The sequence below is a fragment of the Falco peregrinus genome, chromosome 2 (genome assembly GCF_023634155.1).
Source record: "Falco peregrinus isolate bFalPer1 chromosome 2, bFalPer1.pri, whole genome shotgun sequence".
Taxonomy (NCBI): Eukaryota; Metazoa; Chordata; class Aves; order Falconiformes; family Falconidae; genus Falco; species Falco peregrinus.
In genome coordinates, this window is record NC_073722.1 from 106,145,680 (window position 1) to 106,168,403 (window position 22,724).

A 22,724-nucleotide genomic window follows, 5' to 3' on the forward strand; every position below is an offset into this window, starting at 1 on the left:
TATGTACACCCAAACATGAATTCCTGCTAGTGCACGTGTTGAAAGTTGATTTAAATGGTAGTGCTAGGTGTTGAGGGCAGGAATCATTCCATCTTTATTCCCCTTTCAGTCTACAGACTCAGAAGATAACCTGGTGCAGGGGAGGAAGGCTTCTCTTTCCGATCTAACAAGCATCGGTGACATTGACACACTCTCTGTGCGACAGCTGAAGGAAATTCTTGCTCGCAACTTTGTCAACTACAAAGGCTGCTGTGAAAAGTGGGAGCTGCTAGAGAGAGTGACTCGTCTTTATAAAGAGAAAGACCTTCAACATCTAGGTAAGAAACTTAGCAAACCTGCCTGTTTTCCAGGTTTTCCCTTTTTAGGGACAATGGCAGAAGGATATAGAGCTTACCTTAGATTTCTGTTTCGTAGTGTGACGCATGTTGGAGTAGCTGAGCTCTGTTCACCACTGCTTGTACTGGAGAGGGTAGCTGGAGGTACTGGTAGCTCGGAGAGTGACTTCCCTGTAGTAGCAACAAAGGAGAACTGCGCACCCTTCATCGCGGGGTTCTGTAGAGCCCTGGCAGATCACGCTGGTCACCGTGGCACCCACAGGACAAGCTGATGCGTGACTGTCCATGGGTGACTGTAGGTGCTGGGTGGGCGCCTACCCATTGGCTCACGGCAAAGCCAGCAGGAAAACGCTGCAGAAAGCAGCCAGGCAGCTCCGGGCGGGCATGTGCGCAGGGATGGCGGCTCCTGCTGTGGAACAGCTGTGGTTATCGGTGGTTTGGCTCCGTCCTCTTCATCACAAGGGTGTTCTTTCTACCTGCTCTTGCTGAGCCTGCGCTTTGACTGATGAGGGGACAGTGGCGTATGGAGAATGTATCTGGTTTGAATTTCAGATGCCAGTTTGCAGTTCTAGGTGACTAGTTTAAAAATACATATACATGTAAATAACTTACAAGAGAAACGCATTTTGACACTTTGGTTTCATAGGTAGGTTTGTTCCTCAGTGTTGTCCAAAGAAGTGGTGTTTTCTTAACCACATCTCGCTAAGCTCTGTCCTCTATGAATGGTAACAGACTTAAGACAACTGCTTTGGATTTATATTCTCTCATTGTACCTTGTGCTTTTGACAGAGTTTATCCTTTTCTCTTAATCAGCTGCCTGCACATGTCGCAGCTGTGCTCAGCAATATCGGTGAGGTTGTGGAACAGCAAAGAAACGGGCACAAGGGGCTACTGAACAGTTCTGGCGTAGTTCTGTGAAGCCAGACACTGCACACATTTGGAGACTGTCTTAAAAATTGAGACATTGCTTTAGATAGTTGCTTATCTTTGTGAAGCGCTAGCTGTTGTGAAAGCTCGGTAACAGAAAGTTTCTTGCCAGTTGAACAACAGATCCTGAGCAGGGATCCAGCCTGAACCTCTGCGCGGGGATCAGCAAAAAGCAGTTTTGGTTTAGTAATCTCCCTTCAAGGTAATTTGCCACCCTCCTCCCCGCTTCTCTTATTCTCACCAAATAACTTTCTCTTCTTACGTTGCAGTTTCTGACACCGATGATCAAACTGGTAAGTGATATTCTTCATCATAGAATCCTTTAGGTTGTAAAAGACCTTTACCATTGAGTCCCACTATGAGCCCAGCGCTGCCAAGTCCACCGCTAAACTGTGTCCCCAGGCACCACATCTATGCTTCTTTTAATTACCTCCCGGGACGGTGACTCAACCACGTCCCTGGGCAGCCTGTTCCAAGGCTTGACAACCCTTTCCGTGAAGTTTTTCCTAATATCCAACCTGAGCCTCCCCAGCGCAACCTGAAGCTGTCTTCTCTCATCCTATCACTTGGGAGAGAGGCCCATGTTGCTTCGTTTGCCTCAGTGCTAAGAACGTCAGTGGTATTTCTGCTTTCATTGCACAAATTCCTGTGTAAATGCTAACCTTCTGCTCCTTGCCAGCTGACGGAGCCAGTACTCCCTTTGTGTCTACACTGGATAATTCCCGCGCCCCCCCCCCCACCCCCCCTTCAGTGCGCCAAAGTACCTTAGGGAAGTCCTTTGGTAAAGCCAGCTCCCAGATTGCACAGAAATGACATTTGTCTCATGCAAACCATGGTTTCTCCTTTCCTCAGGCGCTGCTGGGCTGCCTGGCACAGAGGACAACCTCTGCAAAATCTGCATGGACGCACCCATCGACTGCGTCCTGCTTGAGTGTGGCCACATGGTCACCTGCACCAAGTGTGGGAAGCGGATGAGCGAGTGCCCCATATGCCGGCAGTACGTGATAAGGGCCGTCCATGTCTTTAAGTCCTAAGTGTGTGTAAGGACCGGTGATGCCTTAAAGCCTCATCCGCCGTTAGAGAAAGGGTCAGAATCGCTACAGAGATTGGCACGGGGACCCCATCGGAAGCTGGAAGCCTGGGGAGAATGGTTCTTGCTGGAGCCCCGCCTGGCTGTGCTCTTCCCGCTATAGTGCTTTACACCGCAGTGCCTGGACTCCTCGGAGCTCATTGCCAGCAGCAGACACAGAAATAATTAACAATGTGCATTCTAAAATAACTTGATCCACTAGCATGGGGGATAGATGGATGCTTGGCTTCCCACCACGGAGATCAGATTCAGAGGCTTTATGTTTTCCCCTGAACAACAAACAAAAGCGTGGACTGGGGTCTCAAAAAGCGACGTTTGTTTTGCTGCTTAGGCTATATACAACCAGCAACAACTTTATTTTCAAAGATTAAAATTCTACTGTGCTTGTTAATTTTACTTCTTTAACTTAATGTTAAACCCTTATGCTTGCAGGACAGGCAGACAGCCTCTGGTGTCCATTCTAGCCTAGTGCGATTAAGGAAAAAGTAGTTTTATTTGAAGACTGAGTTTGTATTATTGAAAAATGTAAGGGGAGTGAGACTCTACGAAACATACAGCCTTACCTTGCGTGGTGGTGGTTTTCTGTTTACAAACTAGGGAGAGGGAGATTTCTAGTTTGACTGATGTTGATTCCTTTGACTTCACAGGCTTCCCTGCAGTATATATGTCAGCAATTGTTTTAAAACTGGACTCCCCTTGATGAAGGAGCTATGAATTTAAGGCTTGAGTCTTTTTTAGAGGGTGTAGGGAAGAAAACGTACAGCTCAAGAATAGTAAGGGTTCCACTGTGACACAACCATCTTTAAGTACAAGGAACTTTTTAGAGGGGAGGAATGAAAGAAAGCAAACTTTATCTCCCTTGAGTCAGTAAGGTGAGCAATCATCATTGCAGATACTTCAGTTTACTAATGAGCTTCCCCCCATCCTCTGCTCTGCTCAGTTTTACAGTCCTGTTACATTCAGACTGCTTATTGCAAGCGATTTATTTTGTACTCTTTCTGCTTGATTGAGGCCGTTTGGCTGGTAACACAGCTAAGTTTCAGAATCTTGATGCCTTAAATTTTCAGCTCGTTTCAAGTCATTACTGAAGTTGGCTGCCTTCTGCTACGGCTGTTCCCTGCTGAGCTCTCCCCTTTACAGCTGGGGTGATCACTTAAGTGTTCAAACCAACCCTGTGTAGCTGCTGGCAGAGGAGCAGTGTAAGGAAAAAGTGTCCACTTACAGCTTCTGGGGTAGTGCAAGTGCAGTTACAGAAAAAAACCCACCTATTTTTGCCATGAATGGTAATATATGTTAACAAATCAAACTTGTGTCATCTTAAATGTGGAATACTGCATGAGCAGCACCTTGCTTCTCACCTGGCAGGGAGCAGAGGGTCTCTGCTCTGCAAGTTGAAATGAGTAAAGCACTTAAGTTGAAGAAATCTGTCACTCAGGAGGTCGCAGAACCTCTGTGCTATGGAGGTGGTCTCTGAACCTCACAAAAAAGCAACAGCTGCTGAGGTTTATTGAACTAAAAACTCTGAATTTTACCTCTTTCCTGTTGAGGTTGTTCTCTAGTCTTTGGCTTAAGGTTTAACAGCTTCCAGCATGAGAAGAGTACTGGTACAATTCAATGCAGCATGTTAAAAAAAAAAAAAAGTTGCAGGTAAGCAGTAGCTGTATTTACTCTTCAGGGGGCTCACAGGGACCTCTTAAGAGGTACAGGAATACACGTACAAAGCATTGAACCGCCTCATTTAGTAAATTCACTGTGAAACTCCATGTTGTCATATTTTTCATTAAACTCAGGGCTGGGGAAATTCAGCAGGAAGATTATTCCCCTGTGGACAGATGTACTTCTACTTGTAGAAGTTAGGCTTATTTTCTACAGCAGATAAATCAAACTGCAGATCAATGCCTGAAACCTTAGGGGTGAGATGATATACCCACCGTATGACTCCGAAGAGGTTTGGTTTTTTCTCCCAACTAAAGCATTTCCCTTGCAAAAATGGATTCTCTGTGATTGAGTTATTTCTAAAGGAAAATCAAAATCTGGGAGAAACTGATTACTGATCCAAAAGAATATAATGATCTGAACTAATAAAGTAAATGGAAATATTTATGTGCTTTATGTACACTGTACATAGTTTAAATATTTTAAAAGTTAATATTTACTTGAAATGGCATGTTATTCTCTATTGAATTCTCTTGGTACTACAATGGTTAAACTTACTAGTTTTGGTACAGAAGTTTGGTTTCTAATTTTGTAATAAAGTTTAAAAGAGATTTAATTCACCTTGTTTTCTGACTCCTTTACCAGTGGGCTAGGAGAAAGCAGAGCTCCTGCAGCTACTTCTGAAATAAGACTGGGGACACCAGGTGCTCAAGTGTCATTAGTGGGTGGGGTACCAGTACAGAAGAGGTTGAAGGAAAAATGTACCCTCAAGACTAAAGGAACCAGTAAACTGGCCAACTCACTTTCCCTTTCACAGTGTATACATGCAGTTATTTAACAAAATAGTTAAAATGAACCCATTTCTAAAACCTGCCTTCTGTGTTTCATTAATATTAGAGTACTTGCCATTTTGAACACCTTCAGGTAAGGTTTTTCAACGATCCTAAATGATACAGTTGGCACAGTTCCTTCCTCAGCTTTTACACATTGAAACACGAATAGCAGAACACACGAGTAACATACGCTCAAAAACAAACACTCCAAGAGGATGCGTGGATAATGCTACAGTTGCTGTAATGGCAGCTGGTTTGGTGTCCTGGTGTTAATGTGAAGCCCGCAGCAGAGCTGTAAACTGCTACTGGATACAGACCTGTGCTGCACATTGGAAGAGAGGAAAGAAAAGTCAGCGCAGGAGGACACGTCTGTCACAGAAACTGTAGCCCCACAGCAAAATTATCATGGCAATACAGCCAATGGCTTCACGTTTTTGGTGGTCTCTTTTCCTGTCCAGGTAGAGAATAACTTTTGGAAAACAAGTCCTGACAGCAAAGGAGAAACTGCTTCAGTTTTATTTCTTTATCTATAAAAATAGCCAAACTTTAAAAACCCAAGGAGACTACACCAGCACCTGGATAAGTGCATTGGTCTACATTATGGGCAGAAAAATGGATTCAGCAGGGTCACTTCTTCAAAGAGTTGTTTTAATTCATTCCATATGGTTGCTATGGATCTTTAGAACTACCTCTGATGGACTTGGGCATTTTATTTCTATCCATGTCTCCACAGAGGAAACCTCACCATTTCTTCCACCTACCTAGTTCTGAGCTCTTCCCCTTCAGGGAATTCCTGTGTCAGGACCGGTCAGCTGTCCCACACTGCTAGCATGGGGCTACCAGTCTCCGTTTCCGGATGCATTCCCAGATCCATTTGGGAGACACACGCTTAGCATCAGGATTCTCATCGATGTCCCCTATAACATGTGTCGCTGAGGCTGTGTCAAACTCTGGCACAAGGTCCCCATCGTATGCTATGAAGTAGCGCCGGATTCTGTCAAAGTCCTTCACAGAGGGTGACAGATAAAGCTTCACGCCAGTGAATATGTCCAGCAGTGTCTGCATGTTGTGAAAGAGGATGAGAAGCACAGGTTGGTAAAACATTAGATTCGTCTGGAAATGACACTAATTTCTTTGCAGGCATAAATGACTCCGTTCACAGCTCCTGAGGTTATCACTTAATCCGTGCCCACTCTTTGGGCCACCACTAAAGCATACACAAGAGCAAGACCCATACAGTTCCTCTGGAAGCCCGATGTTCCAGCTGAACAGTGCTTCCCTAGCGAAGGGGAATTATTACCCCATTATTCACCTTCGCGATGATGCTGATGTGGTCCAGTAAACATGAACGTAATGTCTTTGTCTTTAACTAAGAAGCATCAGCTTTTAAAGTAGGAGAACGTAACTGCCCTGGGAGGGGACTTGCGGTTTACATCAAAATAGCTACTCCAGGCTCATCAGGAAACTATAGCTCAGTGATTTTTAATCCATTCCTATAACCTGTTGCACAGTGGGCTCAAAAGGACGGTTCTCTTCCTTTACAGCTCCCAACTTTTCATATGCAGCCGTCAGGAAAAGGAGCTGCTCAGCAACCACAGCACTTTGTGGAGCAGGACATTGCTGGCGGGTGAACACAGGACTGGGCTTTAGCACGACAAACCCGTTATGTCAGCTCTGCAGACAGAGCAGCTGCAGCCACCTGCTTCCCTTACAAGGGGACCTGTTGCTGCCATTTCTGCCATTATATTTCATTTCAATTGAGGGTGCTGCTCTAGGAAGCTTTCAAAGACTTTCCAGATGGAAGACAAAAGTGAACAGACAAACCAAACTGCCTCAGCTTCCTCCCACCCCAAACTGGCTGCTGTCCCGCTGACCGTACCTTGTTTCCATTGTCATCCATCTCAGACGCTTTTCTCTTCTCCCCTCGTTTCTCCTCCGATTTTTGAGGGGATCCAATGACTGCTTTGCTCTCTAAAAAACAAAAACTTGTCTCATTTGTGCTCTCTTTCCAGATACTGGTCATGTATTAGGAGAAGATGAAGAGAGTAAAAGGGAAGTTCCCCCCCCCGGCTTCCTGGAAAACCCATGAATTAGAATGTAACTAGCAAGACATATTTTTCCTCCTGCAAATGGTGTAGGGCACCTTCCTGCCCTCATTTCCAGGATGCTGCTGTTGAACTTCCCTCCTTGCTGTCACCACACTGTCTTTTTGAAACTGCACAGAAATTTGCTTCAAGTTGTTCCCAGTAACAAAGCGCTGGTGAAACAAAACTCATTTCACAGCTTTGCAGTTTACTACCTGGAAATCCCCTTCATCCAGGTGCCCTATTATATGCACGAATTTCATACAAATTAAATTAAATGCTGATTCATGGCCAAAAACATCTAACCGAAGGGCATGTGATCTGCAGGAACGTGACCAGCAGGTTTGCTGTTCAGATCAGTCTTCCACAGTCTGCTAAGGACCTTGATCTTGTCAGGTTAATAGTGACTGCAGTCCCAGGGAAATCACTCCAAAGTAGTTTTGGTACAAGCTGTGACAGATCCTGCTAGGTGCAAGATACCCGTTCTAACCAGCATATAATCTCAGAGAGCTTTATTGTCTAAATGAGTTGCCTAAGCACCAACCTAAACAGCATCATCTGCCATTTCCATCTTTTCTTAATCCCAACACACATCAGAGCTGTGGCTATTCAATCCACACCGTGAGAAACACAGGCCAAACCAAGGGTCTAAACAGCTTTGCCTGTTAACCCTGACAGGCACATGAAAGCTGCCACAGGATTGTCAAGCATCTGACAGAAGACAGGGATCCAAAGCCAACCTGCCCCAAAGGCAGAGAACACACCTCAAGGCTCCTCTCCTTGGAAAACACCGTCTTACCTTCTGGCTTCTGAGCTTTTGCAGGTGACTTGCTTGGGGGAGTTTTAATAGTGCTGTGTGGTGTGGAAGACCTGGAATTTCCCTCATTCTCTCCACTGCTGCCAGCCATGGACTCATCCTCCTCCGCAGCAGCCACGCTGAAATCAGCCTTCTCTTTGGAGAGTTGGTACAGCTCCTGTCCCACCAGAAACAAAGCACTGCCTTTAACCACAGTGAAACCTCTGACATGAGGCACGAGCTGTTAGGCATGGTCTCCTCTGGTTTGTTTCCCCCCTGCCCTGAAGTCTTTGCTCAAATGCTTTTTCTTCCTGCACCTCTTTGTAGCCACTTTCTGTCAACTTTTGTTCAAGCTTTGTGTTCCACCCAGCTGCTCGACACAAAGGGAAGCCACACAGGGAGGCACCAAAAGGCGCATTCACATCATCCGCTACAGAGTGAGACAGACTAACTCCTCAGAGCCTGAAAATGAGCGATACCCATTGCTCACTCAGGGAACAGTCTGAAGAGGGTATTTTACCTTTCTGTGCCCTACCAGCACAGGGAGCTAGAAAGACTACTGGACAGCAGGTGGGCTGAATCACTCCTTGCTTCGGTGGCAGAACAAGCACTTCCACCTGCTGCCAGTATCCCCATAGGCAGTGCAAAGACAGCCCAAACGACAACATCCAGACTGAGAACAGAGCTCATCAGCAGCTGACACTGCTGGGGATGGCAGCAAGCCAAGCAGTCTCTATCAGTAAAGGAGGTGCAGAAGCTGAGTGGGGTGGGTGCAGCCCCAGGGATCCTGGCTGACTGCCATTTGGTGTGTGTCCCCCCACCCCGTGCCTGGGAACCAGGCCAGGCTACCCTTAGTCACTTCCCAGATGCCTCCCCCAATCTCAGCAATTAATGGGAGACTGAATGACCATAAGCACTTAAGAGAATAAAGGTCACCTCTTTCAGGAAGGAAATTGCTCACCATGAAGGCTGTTACAAGGGCTGATACAACTAGCTGCCAGCACAGACTTTCCTGAAAGTGTACAACACAACAGCTCAAGAGACTTGGGAGGCCCCATGAAAGAATAAGATTCACATCAAAATAATCCAGCAAGCAGCCTGAGCCTAGAAAAATGGAAAATGTAACATGCCATCATAGGTACCAGTCAACAGACATCTTTGCTACATACCCTGCCATCTGAATTTGTCTTTTCAAATCTAGATTGCTGGCAGAACCCATTCTCGAATGTGCTGCAGACACAGCATGTTAACTCACCTTGAGCTGCTGGAGGTTGGTGGCTGTCTTCCAGTCTTTGTCATCTCGAATGCGGGTGCAGCGAGGGAAGCGAATGGAGATCCCATCTGCAGTGTGGGCTTCGGCTTTAGAGAATTCAGCCCCTGTGATCTCCCACACTGGGGCTTTCTAAACACAGCATTGGGGAAGGCACATCACATTCCTGTGTTCTCTCATCAACTAACTCCAATGTGTCTGTGTCCCTCTACCTCTACAACAACCCCCAGCACACAGTTCCATAGACACAAACTAACCTCTTCAGTCACCTTAATTAAAAAAGCTTCTATTTTTTTCAGCAAGTCAGAGATCGTCAACTAATGTATACTGCCAATTTCTCATTAACATCTTTTCTATTTCTATCAGACATGCATGGTGCAAAGCACACTGATAAACTTCATAAACCAACGCAACTTTTGGGTTACAGTTGTGCTTCAACCATTTTAAGTCAAATTTTTCATGCCTCAAATTTAAAGGAAGTTCACTTCTGGAAGGGATTAAATACACAAGAATATTTCCCAGAAGTGCTGCAGGTATGATTTCTTCTTAAGCTTCAAATGAACCTGCAAGATTCAGAGATAAAAACTCGCACTTAATTTCCTGTTCCAAGTATGAAGAATGAGAAGTATGTCTCTTGTAACGGACAATCTGTACCTTTAAATCAAGTACAGTAGATTGCCATATTAAGGCTGGAAAACATAGTTAAACGACTGTAACAGCACTTACCTTTGGATCAGGGACAATGAAGTCTGGGTAGTAGATTTTGTTGATCTTTAGCCATCTTGGAATTTTACTAGGATCCTATTAATGAAAAGCACAAACCCAAAATGATAGCACTTTTGATCATATACAAACCTATTTTGACAGAAGACATTACTGAAAGATAACCCAGAAGTAGATTAGCATATAGGGATTACATGGCCTTTGTATGGATGAAACTTGCTATAGCCTGCAGCGTAAGGTGCACTGGTCTGCAACTGGTTCTACAGAATCACAAAGATGATCTGTAACACAGCTCTCAATCACCATCATTCTATAGGTAAAGCAATCGCATCGTTGCTCCAATTGCAATTCATATAAAACTACCCATTTTTTTAAGATTCTATAATCCTGATGCAAATGGCCTTCAGGATGTTAGGTAAATATTAAAATTCAGCTCTCTGTTTGTCAAGTCTTGAAAGTAAGATTCCTCACCTAAGTAAGCCACTCACAAGAAGTCTGAACTACAAGTCAGGTTATGGAGCCAGGAGACAACAGAGGCCGAGCACTCCTCACCCGTAGCCCCATCTAGTGACCTCCCTCGCCAATCACAATATGCCAAAAAAACGGTTCTTGCTCTGCCCTACCCAAACCAACTTGGTCTCAGCAGGAACCAGATGGTGCCTGGCGTCCCACCTGAGTACAGCTCTCAGGCAGTGCCCCACCTGGAGCTGGCTGCACACGTTTGTGCCAGCGGTTTATCTGCTCTTAACTCTAATTGAGCCTCTCTTCATTCCCAGCAGAGCACTTCAAATCTGCATTTAGCCAGCACCTCAACAGCAAGAAGGTGGCTTTCACCAAGGCCTTTGCTGAGCATTCCTTTGATTGCCTCCAGGCCAGAGCCCCTCTCACCTTGCTGATCTTCACCATATCCAGCTCTGTTTGCAGACGGGCCAAGGTGGCATCATCATGGCCACCAGAACACTTGGTCACAGTGCACCACTTCTCGCTCTTCGGATCGTAGCAGCCCATAAGGAAGATGGACATCATTCCCCCTGCAGGAGGGGAGAGCAGGGTGGTTCGCATCTTCTACAGGACAAGCCATAGCTTTTCAAAAAGCAAAGTAATGAACCAAAACCTCCTTTCCATCTTAGGGAGTCAAGGGGCCTTGGGCTTGTGATGGCTTCACAGCATCAGCTCCCATACACGCAGCTGAACAGAGCCTCTACGCTGTGTAAAAGCCCAGCCCAGCACCTAAGGCTTTGCTGTGCCACCTAACCTGCAGTAAACTCACAGCCTGGCACATGATGGGCTGCAGCAGACTGACACCGCTACAGCCAGTCTCATTCTGATAGGAGACCAAACACTACAGTGGGCCTGGAATGGGAAAAGCTGAATTTTCTGAACTGAGAGACATCTGACTTAAGCCAACTCCAGAGACCGACCTTTACTGCCTTGTCCATAGAAAGCTCCCAGCACCACCAGGTCTGCTGTGTCAGCCATTGCACCCTCGTTCAGGTAGTCCTTCTTCACTTTCAGCCAGTGTCGTTTTCCCGGTTCATAATTACCCTGTGCAAAGCAAGGCCAGAACCCCCAGTCAGACAGATCACCTGGTGGACAGCAATCGCCTCAAACAGCCCTTGCTTTTATCCAGCTTAGCGGTACAAGAGCACCGCAGTGCTCAGATATATAAAGAGCAACTTGGATATCAGCATCGACAAGAACCCAGAGATGTTTCAAGAACGCTCAGCCTTGTGTCCTTCATCCTCACATCTCTCTCTGTTGTTATTCCCCAATTCCCAGCATACACCAGTGAAAAGTAAATGTGAACCTGCCTTCATATCTTTCAACACCAGTCCTTCCAGTCCCTCACGGATGACTCGGGTGATCATATCTGCCAGATCTGAAGCTTTCTGAAAAGGAAATGAATTGTGGTTAGTTCAAGACTGTCAAAGGGCTGTGGTCTTCAGGTGTTCTATTTGGAGCAGTGGTGCACTAAAACCAAAGCAGGAGCAGAGAGATGAACAGGTGATTTCATAAAACATTTTTCCAAGGAGACTCCTGTACATGTTCTCTTTGCTGCACATCCAGTGGCTAATCCAGTGGCTAAGCTGGGAATGTCCCAAGAAAAAAAGTGTGGGTTAGTTAAAAAACACTCCTCAAAGATGAGGTAGCCACACTGATAATGTCCCAAGTATGTCCCTTACATGCAAGATGAGATTTTTTCAGCCAGCAGCTTGCTTCTCTACCCAACTGCCTTGGGACCCATGCTATTTTTTCTTCCCCAAAAGCTTTCTCTGCTCCAAATGTCCAACCATTCTCTGCCAAAACCCAAGGTACGAGAGAAATCAGTAGCACTGGGGAAAAATAATGAGACACGGGGCTTGTGCATAACAATCAAAGGAGAAACTCAGCATGCTGCTGTCTAAATGCAGTTTTTAGCACTGGGGATGTATCAAGGCTGTGTGGCACCTGAAGCTGCCCGTTTGGAAACCGGAAGCTGTCTAGCTCCTTTCAATCACACTTCAGTCTTCTCTACACAGCTCAGCATCACACAGTACAGACTAAGTTGCAACAGGCTTTAGCTCCTCCTAACAATGTTAAAATTACAATGGCTACAAAACCATTAAGACACTCCTCCCCCTCCCCCCCCCCCCCAAAAAAAAAAAAAAAAGAAAAAAAAAGATATATGTGGACATGCAAGACTATACTGAAGTGGTTGTAGCTGAGACAAGATGGGAGCACAGGCATGGCCTCCTTGAATAACATTAGCTAAAGAAGTCTTGCACCCAGACCAGAAGTACAACCATTATGACAGGCAGGGAATTGCTGGATTTGCAGCCTTAATCATAAAAAAAGCCACATGGTTGAAGGAGCAATGAATTGTCCAGAGTACAATCTATGAGATCACCATCCACACCACTTGAACATCGAACTCACTGTGACATGCTTCATCTCTGAGAAGAGGATCCGGTTGGGGATTTCAACCATGTTGTCGTGGAGAAACTTACGACGTTCACACAGAGGCCTAAACCAGGTAGAGATAATTAAGGACAAGCAGCAATTTTAACACGAAGTACCAGTCACGTGAACATTGAGAAAGGCTATTTAGGTAATTAAATGATTTAACCTACAGGGTTCCAGAAAGGACAATCAATTCTTACTTTCCTCCAGGAAGCAAGTTATAAAACAGAAATTCTATTAAGAGTCCATTTAGTTTCAGAGGATGTAAGATGAGCTGGGTACTGAACCACAGGCAGTTCGGTTCAAATGCAGTTAACCCTGGTATTTTGGAACTGCAGAGCAAGATGGAGCTCCATAGTAAAACTCCTTAGCACAGCAAGGATTCTCCCATGCTGCCTGGATTTTACTGGGGTAAATGGCCAGTCCTAACAGCCAGTGTGCACTGCTCCTGCTGCAGCGGCCAGCGTAGTCCAGCCAGCTCATGCTGGGAAACCAGTCAGGCTACTCTCACACTATGCCAGGTGCCAGACACATACCTGTCCATCAGGCTGATGTCATTGAAATAGATGCAGTCAAACACAAACAAGCAAACGTTGGCATCCTGGAAAGCAGCTTTCTGAAAGACAAGTCCGATCAATTAAAAGAAATCTGCAGTCATAGCAAGCAGCAATATGGAGTTTTAGAAAAACAACAGAAGCAAAAGGATGGATTTTTATCTCCCTAACCTTTTAGTTTTAAGAAGCTTAGGCCTCTTCTCAAAGACAAAAGTATTCTGAGAATTAGGATTTAAACTGAATGTGTCAAAACTAAGAATATAAAACATGCTAATTTCCCAGTGATGGGGAAATAATGCTACAAATATTAATGACTTCGGGCAATGTAACACCTGTCACTATTGCTGCAAAAAAAACCCAACATGCGTTCCAGAGACTTCAGATTAATGATTACATTAAAGCACTTGCAGTTGAATTTTCATTTTATTGTCCTCTTTCTCACGACCATTTGTCTAGATGTAAGCACTACATAATATTCATACAGGCTAAATACTCTCTGCATCATTGTGGTCTTCTAGCTTACTATCCTGCTAGTGATCAGGTTAATATCAAATCTATTGTATCAGAACAGTACATTTTCATTAATATCAGCCTTCTCGGGGGGTCTTATTTTTTTCCCCAGATGCTCTAGCAAACACCAGATCTCTTAAACGATCCTGTGATAACAGATTGCATGCTAGTGCATTTAAGTTGGCAGAATAAGAGGCTCCAATCACCACAAAGGATCTTTTTACCTTGTGCACACCAAGAGTCCCAAAAGGAAGTGGTTTGCCAGTTTTGTTGTCAATCAAAAGAACTTCTGAATCCAGGATCATACTTTGCCCACCAGGGAAAGCCTGGGGGATGAAGTCCTTAAAATGGGCTACCTTGGGATAAAACAGAGAAGAAAAATGTCTACTGGTTGAAAAGAGGGACTTGCTCCAATGCAGATGTTTTCTCCAGAAACATGTCTGAGATGTGTAGGCATATCTGCACTAGCTTTACTTTCTACTGTAGTACAGACAGGACAGTCTACAAATAGAAAAATGAGCCTTGAACAAATATAACCAAGCCACCCAACTGGCAACAAGCCTCTGAAAATGCAGTGCATAAAGAGGACTCTACAGCAGACAGTTTAATTTTAGTTTCAAGCTCTTAATGTCCACCAAAATGAATTGATTACAATTCTATTAAGTGCTGCTTTTCCAGATTCCAAGTATCTACATAAATCAGGGAAAAGTCTACAACAGAAGGTATCCTCCTTGCCTATAGAAACTGTTGTGAAATTCAGTCGCGTTGTAGAGGAGCTGGCACACAGAACAGACTGTTTATCAGTGCTTACTTTATGTGGGAGGACAGGTTTGAGGCTTCTGCTGAAGTAGCTGAAATGATCTCCATTTTTATGGACCTGCACCCTCTCGCCATCATACTTGATCTCTGCATACATGCCATTTGGGCACTTCTTCATGGCATACTCAATTGACTTGCAGGCTTCAGCCTTAGAAAGGTGGAGAGAAATTCCAAACAAACTCAGATGGTACATTTAAAAATAAAGCTACTCACCTAAGTTCATGAATGAACTACCAATTCCTCTGCTGATCTTTTTGTCCAGGGTCTCTGATATCCAGTTCCAGGTTTTCTTTTCTTACTCATTTACTTAGAATTATCTGCATATGCCCAGATAATTACAGCTTTTCAGTGCTAATCACCTCCAAATACTTAAAGGTGTAAATATCTTTATCTGTGTCTTTTGTAGGAGTGCACTTAGACCAGAAGTAAATATTTAACTCCAATTTGTTCAAACAACCCCCCAAACTTATTCAAATCTCTAATCCAATGGAAAGCTTAAGTTGTTTCCAGAAAAAAGGATCCACTTCTGGAAGGACAGCAAACAAACAAACAAGTCACTCCTGGACTGAAAGCAAGTCAAGATTTCAGCTTCTGCAGTGGCACTGAAGGTGCAAGTACTGAGTACATTGAATACTGGCCTCTTGGTAGAAAACTTTATAAAACGGCATTAAACATAAAAATCAGCGCTGCACACTCTACTCGCTCACACTACACACACTTATCCATCTACTGATTCTTAAAGGTGAGGGTCTGACAGTACATGTGAGAATGCATCTCTCGCTTGGCTGAAGGACACCGCTGCAGGGGAGCCAACATTACCAGCATGGGCTGAACAGGGGTCATCAGAGAGGCCTGCACACTGAGGGTTCGCTTCACACCTGGCATCTTCTCAGCCTCCTGCTGGTTCTTCAGGACTCGCTCTACCACATCCTGGAGGTTGCGTGATGCTTTGAATGCCTCATAAGCGTTGGGATCCAAAGCATCTAGCCTTTAACAAATGGAGGAGAGGAGGGAAACACAGATCAACCTCAGGTCTGCCGCTCCTGGCTTGTGGGGCTAACACCCACTTCTGGTTTTATCTCACAAGAAAAGACTTACACATGCTTTGCTCCAGCATTCATTTTCAAGTCATGCTTAATTAGCCTGATGATGCATTTCAGGTCGTTGCCCGTACACCTGAAGTGCAAGAGAAGATTCAGAAATGGTAGACATTTAACTGAACTACTTTCCAGCTGAAAAAATGAAACAGATCCAGGCTTCTGTAAATAAAAAAGGTCTTCCCCTTCTGGAGGGTTTAAACTCAAATAAGAATACGTTAGAAGTGACATCTCAGAAGCACAATACCCAAAAGGCTTTTTAGCACCTTTATGTCTGAATGCCAATATTCTTCTGCCTCGGTGTTGACATACCATCCAAATTTCACTTAACTAATGCATCAAGAGTAAGTGATAGTAACACCTGCAGTCTCAGATCAACACAAACTGAGCCAGACCAAGAATCATCAACAGTCTAAATGGCTTGAAGGCTTTTCCCAACATACCTAAGAACAGCAACTTATAATTAACAGCTAAGTACCATTAAGGTAGTTCTGCAAGCCACTTGTTTAGTATACATTGAGCAGCATTCTTGACAGGCAAGGATGAAATTCTCTGGCATAAGCAGGAGCCATACATGTTCTCCCTTGCTGGTCAGCAGTCAAGGTGTCTTAATCAAACCACCAACAGCGATTTACAGATGTTAAGTTCTGTCTCTGTGGTTTATGATTAATTTTTCACCGTTCCAGCTTGCAGTATGTAGATAACTACTCCTAGTTTTAGGATAAATTTCCAGAGGCCGATTACTTTCCTTACCTGCGCGTGATACGCTGCAGCACACTTTGCTGGTCATCTTCCTTAGTAAGCTTTGACAGCTGGATTAGGAATTCGTCCACCTCTTGGATGGTCAGGAGACTTTTGGCAGCTGGAGGACAAGACTTGCTCTGTTCAAAGAAGAGGCGGATGGTCTCTGAAACATCTCCCTGTCTCCAAAAACAAAACAAGGGTGTGGATCAGAGCTATGGGTAGAGAATGGGGATGCCACTGGGGTTTCAACACGGTTCCAGTAAGTAGGATAAAGCACAGCAACCATGCTGGGATCGCACGAAGGAATTGGAATCAAAATTAGAAAAAAGCTGTCACAACACAGAATAAAGCTTCCTGGGTGTTTCATTTGCAAACAAAAGGTAATACCACCAGTATCATCTCACTGCTCTATTTTTCACTGCTGCATCACCACAGACCATTTATTTCTTCAGGATGAATCCACTTGTAAATCCAAGGATCTGAAACACTCTAGTGATGTCACTAGAAGGCAGTATACACCAAGGCAATAAACAGGTGAAAGAACTAACTTCATTACCCAATTCACCTATTTTCTCCATCAGGCAATGAATTAGAAGTGCACAGTCAATTATCAACTCCTATGCACAAGAATTAAATGCACGTGTGTACTTGCAATTATGTAAGTGTAGCTTAATTGTATGAAGCAACTTAAGCTCACAGTAACAGACCTATTAATTGAATCACAATTTTTGATATGTGACATTACGAAAAAAGTAATACAAATCAGTTACATAGGAATATGCAGTTTTGACAAAGCAGATGCAGCCCAACTTGCCTAGAGATTTTAGTCTTGCTTTCTGAAGTTTTGCAGGTGAATTCCTATCTTGCTTTCTGTTTAAACATTATTTTCTAAAGGTTCCAGATGGCAGGAAGCGCTACGAAAACTGAAGTGAAAAAAAATAACCAACCAACAAATAATAACCAACTGCCATTCTAACAGTCAAGCCAACAATCTTTCAAACATGAGTAAAAAAAACCCCAACATTATAAAATTCCCATATCAAGGGACTGAACAGCAGAAATGAAGGCAACTGCTGTCCGCACTCACCTGTTCCAGGTCCCGGATCATTTCTTCTTGGCTGCAGTTAAAAATCCTACTAAACAGCTTTACAATCTGCTTATCGTTCAAGTTGTAAACAATTTTAATGACTCCTGGTAACAGCAGCTTAATGGTCAAGTATACATCACCATGAAAACCATCTGAAAAAAAAAAACACCCCACAAACCATTACAGACTGTCAGTTTATTTTCACGTACAGGGCTGGTTGTGCCCATTAGCATGACACCTGGGAAAAAACACCCAGCTGGGGCTTCTTTCCACCATGTTGTTCTGCTTCACGTGAAAGGAGATTTCTTAGGGGAAACACCCACAAATGTCCTCCAAATCAGATCTCAGCACTAAGTTTGGTGGCACCTAGAAAGATTTCCCACAATCCTAGACTGAGACATTCTTATCTGAATTTGTTATTTAGATAAACAGTTCCCTTTGCAAACATTACCTCCATAGTTTAGAAATCATCATAGCGCACAGCTTGGACTACACAGCAATCACATTTTATTTCACCATTCCTTTTGAAATAACACTTTGAGGTTGCTTTTGAGAGGACTTTCATACACCAAGAATGCCAAGCAGGAATCGTACCTCCTCCAGATCCCTTCTTCAGAAAATCTTGGATGATCTGCGTCTTCACATTATAGCTAGGCTTTTCAGCAACCAGGGCACAGAGCTTTCTGAACTCTCGGAGCAAGCAGTCTTTGTGCTTTGGATCACATTTTTTTGCAGATAGGCTAGACTTGTGGGAAGGGTCTGCAGAGACATCTTCTGAATTCTTTGGCTTGGCTGCATCAAAGACATAAGAAGCTGCTTTTTTAACAAATATAATTTGGTGCAGATTTTGAAGTTGAAGCTACCTCTGCTTGGCAAGCTGAAAAGAACAATCCCCATGCGCTGGCAAAGCTTCAGAACTGAATAACGATGAGTGCTATGCCAAAATTTGCAACTTTAAAAATGTAATTACTGTTAAAAAAAACACGCAACCATTTTTTCCATTAGTTTTGCTCTTCACAGTACCCCAGAATTTTCTGGACCTTAATTCTACCAGGCAAATATGATTTCTCAAAGGTTTAAAGGAACTCCTGCTGGCAGATGCTCCTGTGTTATTGGGGAAAAAAAGTCCCCAGCCCCTTTTCTCTCATAAGACTAACAGCCCTACACACGCTGATCTCTGGCTGTGTATGTGGCAACACGTGCTCTGGGTGCTTCAGAGCTACACGCCTGTGTCAGGTCAGTTAGTGCTCACACACCGACTGTCCTGCTGGCAGCTGTTTCTCAGGACAAGCTGCTGAGAAGTAAGTTTTCCCTTCCATGAACACCGTAATTGGGAATCCCTCACAACCAATTTTTTACAGATTTTGAGCTCCACAGGGGATATTCTTAATCTATTACCTTCACATTTGATTGAAATTGGCCAATGGACTAAGGCAGTAGCCGACTCAGCCTGACAATGTGGGTTACTGCATAACTTTGTTTCCTTGGGAATACTAGGAAATAAAACATCAGTTCTTTCAAGACTGACAGCGTAAGAAAGCACTAACAATTTCTGGCAAAACAGATTTAGTTACTTTTTAAAAAACTAAACCATCTTCTATAGATAAAAACCTACTGATCTGCACCAAGTTATAAAACCTCTAATGCCAATATTAGAAGAGAAGGATTTCTCAGAATCAGTTTCTTAAGTCCTACCTGTGAAGCCAGAGAACTTCTTTGGTGATGGAGTGATGAGAGCTAATGGATCTTTTGTAGTTATTTGTCCTGTGGCAGTGATTTTAGCTTGGACTATCACTTTTTTCTTCGGTGTACTTGCAGCCTTGCAATTAGCTTCTGTAAAACAAGGTTCAAACCGGCAGTCAAAAATAAACTCACACCTCAACATATTATGTAAGATAGACTGCAACGAACAAGTCTTAAACGAACTGGGGATGGAGGAGAAAAAAGTGAAGGATCATTTTTCAGATATCAAAAATTAAAAGACTACATAATTTACTAAAGATCATGGAAAAAAAGCTGAAAATGGAAAATAACTGATACTTCATCCTGGGATTTAACTCCCCGTGTCTGCATGTGAATTAAATCACCTAGACCTTCTTCATAATCAGTCCTGACAAATGAATTAAGAAGTGCTGTTGGAGAAGTGACAACTTCTTCCCTTTCCTACAGGTCTGAAACACAGATCTGAGCAGCATTACGCCTTCTGTCACTAGGTCATACTAATATATCTGTGAGGATTTTGTAGTAAAGGCACGGCTGCGTGGCAATCAGGACATACCTTGAAAAAGAGTAAATAAGAAAAGTGACACAGGTGCTGCCTCGTGTCTCACCTGAGATGTGCTTGTTGATTAATTCTTTCTCCTCATCTTGTAGCTCTTCCCATCCTTCCAAGTCTGTGATGTCTTCGATTTTCTTGGTGGTGGCCCGGGCCTTCTCCAGCTTCTCAAAAATGCACTTCACATGGTACCACTCCTTCATGTCCCCACCAGACTCCGTGAAGGGATTGGGCACAATCTTTCCAATGCGCACCATTCCCTTCACGATCTTCTCCTTGCATTTCTTGCAGCCTGCCGTGCCACGCTTGGCATAGTCTACGCAGTACCTCTGCTCTGCCATGTCCTCTGCAGCCGTGCAGGCTTGGCGAAGGCAAGTGTTCAAAAGCAGACGGAAAGGCAAAGCCCCAGCACCACCCCCCTGTTTTCTGCCTGCGGACTGGAGAGATACACGCTGTAACAGCGGCTGGTACCAGTAACCGGGGCTGGCCTCGGGGAGCCCAACGCAGCACAGGTAGGGTCTTGGCAAGGTGACCTGTGTTTGGGGGGAGAAAAGTCCTGTGGCCCTGCCGAGTGCGCGGGCTGCTTGTGTTAGTGTCCTGCTGCCTGCGGGCATCCAGCCTGCTCCGTGTGTGCTGCAAGCAAGAGAGGAGACACTGAGCACCCCCGGCCGCCCTGAGCCCTGCGCCTTATGCCCGGTGCGGTACGCGCGGCCTCTCGGAGGCCTCACCCCCGGCCTGCCCCCACCCGGGACCCGCTCCCGCACCCCCGCCACGGCCTCCGTCACCCGCTAAGTCCGCCCCACAGGCCCCGACCCTCCTCACACGCCTGCCCCACAGCCCCCTCCTCACCCCCAGCTCCTTCTCCCCTCACACCCGAGCGCCGGCCCACCAGCCCGCCTCAAGGCCTCCTTCCCGCCACAGCCCAACCACTGCTTCCCGCCGCCACAGGCCCCCCCGCCCTGCCCCGCGCCGAGGGGAACGACTTACCGAGATCCTCACGGCGCCGCCATTCCACCCTCAGGGCCCAGCCGGTGGCCGCGACACCCTCCAGCCCCCGCTTTAGGCCGGAGCCGCCGCCACCGCCGCACCTTTGAACGCGCCCCGCGGGCTTCCGTAGGGCAGCGCGCGTGCGCCGCGCCTCTTCCGCCCGAAAGTGGCGCCCAGGCCGTGCGCGTGCGTGGAGCGCCGGTGCTCGCCGGGCCCGCCCCCCGCGCTGTTCCCGCCTTGGGCGCCGCGAGCGCGTTCCCGCCTTGGGCGCCGCTGAGGCGATGCCGCTCCTCCGGCTACCAGGCTCGGCTTTTCCCGGGCGCCGCGTCGAGTTGGGTGCCGTCTGAGGGGAGGCCCCACCACATCGGTCTGGCAAGAGTGCTGGGCCGTGTTGGTCCGGGTTTGAGGTCCTGTTGTGTCACCTGGCCTTCAAAATTGGCTCTTCGAGAGTGCTGTGCCGTGTTCGTGCAGGTCTGAGCTACTGCCCTATCCCCAGCCTCCAGAAATGAGCCCTTCAAGAGTGCTGTGCTGTAGAGGAATTATAGAGGACTATATGAAAAGTTTATTTATAAAAAGGTTGTGATGATTGTTAAAGACATAAAGTATGAAATTTTAATAAGGAAAAGAAAAAAAAAGGGAGGTATTGTAGAGGAATTAGAGGACTATGAAAAGCTTATTTGTAAAAAGGTTGTGATAATTGTTAAAAACATAAGGCATGAAATGTTAAGGAAAAAAAAAGGGAGGAATTGTAGAGGAATGAAGCTGGGTTAATTAATGTCGGTAATGCACAGTTGTGGGCTGGCTTCAGGGGCGGTGGGTTGGCTGATGTGGATAAGGTGCTGCTGCGGCTGGTTCCTGCGAAGGAGTTAAATAGCTGTAAGGGGTAGAGAAGAGGAGCAGCTAATGAAGAGAGACTTCGAAGAAGCAGCGGGAGGAGAGAGAGTGCCCTGGATGTAGGTGAGACAAGGACGAAGCAGAGGGAGTGAAGGGTATGAAGAAACAGCATGGACAGTAGATGAACCTTAGAAACCCTGTGGGGGATTGGTGGCTATGGTGGGGCAAGGCGTGACAACTACTTATTGAAGTTAATCTGGTGTGGGATGGCAAAAGCCTTGTTGCAGCCTACTAGTTTTGATAGTGCTGTGACACTGTGCTGTGTTTGTGCAGGTTTGAGGTGCTGCCCTGTCACCTGGCTTTCAAAGCGGCTCCTCCAAGAGTGCTCTGCTGTACCTGCACAGGCCTAAAACGCTGCTCTATCACCTGAAATTGTCCTTCCAGGAACCCTACACTGTTTGCGGGCTTGAGGTGCTGCCCTGTGCTGGGCCTCCAAACGTAGGCTATCCAAGAGCACTCCTGTGTTTGTGTGGGCACTGAGGTGCTACATGTTGCACCAGCCCCCTGGAAACAGCCATCCTTCATCCCAGTACAGATGGGCACGTGCCTGCAGTTCAGCTGTTGTTCTCTGGTGGTGGCACCCATTCCTGTTCACTGATTAAAGCACTGTTGTGCTGTATGTGGAGGGTGATGAGGAAGATGGCGTGGATGCCTACACACCACTGACAAGATTCCTGTCTTCATCTAGGTAAAGGATGCTGTGTAGGTTGTGATGGCCAAGCTGTCCCTGAACTGCTCTGCTATGCCTCAGAGGGAGAGTATGAGGCATCAGGGACAGAATTTGCTTCACCAGATGTGTATCTGTCTTTTTGCTGGCCTCCAGCTACTTGCAAAGTGAACTACAGGCAGTCTTCCTCTAACTACGTCTGGTCACAAAACTGGGATGAAGTCTGTGAGATAAGCAGTTCTCATCAATAGGATCTAGCTATAAAGCAGTCGGTCTGCGTTACTTTGCAATACTTTACATTGCAATGCTTGGCTCTTGGACAATGTGTTTAATGGAAATGGAGTTTCCATTTAGTGTAATGGAAACGGAAACATACTTTCTGTCCTTCACGGCCCAGAAGTAGTGGAAACCCCCAAACAAAATAATAAAAAAAAGA

General features: G+C 45.4%; 2 protein-coding genes across 15 annotated transcripts in view; one reads left to right on the forward strand and one right to left on the reverse strand.

Annotated features, from left to right (window-relative positions):
* RFFL (ring finger and FYVE like domain containing E3 ubiquitin protein ligase) overlaps window positions 1-4,624 on the forward strand; it is a 33,916-nt gene extending 29,292 nt beyond the window's left edge. For 9 of the 12 annotated variants that reach the window (XM_055794076.1, XM_055794074.1, XM_027790962.2 and 6 more), the window contains one exon: window positions 110-2,108. In XM_055794076.1, the coding sequence (XP_055650051.1) occupies window positions 110-607 (498 nt within the window). In that variant the 3' untranslated portion in view covers window positions 608-2,108. The other 3 variants (XM_055794072.1, XR_008745536.1, XM_055794079.1) reach the window with 3 other exon arrangements.
* Window position 4,625: 1 nt separating this feature from the next.
* LIG3 (DNA ligase 3) lies at window positions 4,626-20,868 on the reverse strand. Of its 3 annotated transcripts, none has more exons than XR_008745535.1 (21): window positions 20,728-20,868; window positions 19,796-20,373; window positions 19,161-19,298; window positions 18,060-18,257; window positions 17,466-17,617; window positions 16,388-16,554; window positions 15,636-15,713; window positions 15,357-15,525; window positions 14,530-14,685; window positions 13,943-14,074; window positions 13,191-13,270; window positions 12,631-12,718; window positions 11,526-11,603; window positions 11,136-11,259; window positions 10,603-10,745; window positions 9,718-9,792; window positions 8,977-9,123; window positions 7,725-7,899; window positions 6,721-6,812; window positions 5,603-5,900; window positions 4,626-5,158 (listed from the first exon to the last, which is right to left on the reverse strand). XR_008745535.1 is itself a non-coding variant. In XM_055794070.1 (20 exons), the coding sequence occupies exons 2-20, from the start codon at window positions 20,352-20,354 to the stop codon at window positions 5,667-5,669; spliced, it is 2,985 nt and encodes a 994-aa protein (XP_055650045.1). In that variant the 5' UTR covers window positions 20,355-20,373; window positions 20,728-20,868; the 3' UTR covers window positions 5,334-5,666. The 3 variants fall into 3 exon arrangements, 1 of the variants encoding a protein (XP_055650045.1); XR_008745533.1 differs by having other exon boundaries at window positions 4,626-5,163; XM_055794070.1 differs by lacking the exon at window positions 4,626-5,158 and having other exon boundaries at window positions 5,334-5,900.
* Window positions 20,869-22,724: the final 1,856 nt, after the last annotated feature.

Coding starts and splice junctions, on each gene's coding strand:
- LIG3 (XM_055794070.1), bottom strand. CDS start 20,354: ATGCCCGCAGGCAGCAGGACACTAACACAAGCAGCCCGCGCACTCGGC. Junction 19,299..19,795: donor AATCAACAAGCACATCTCAG/GTGAGACACGAG, acceptor CTTGTTTTACAG/AAGCTAATTGCAAGGCTGCA. Junction 11,604..12,630: donor CAGAGATGAAGCATGTCACA/GTGAGTTCGATG, acceptor TTTCCTTTTCAG/AAAGCTTCAGATCTGGCAGA.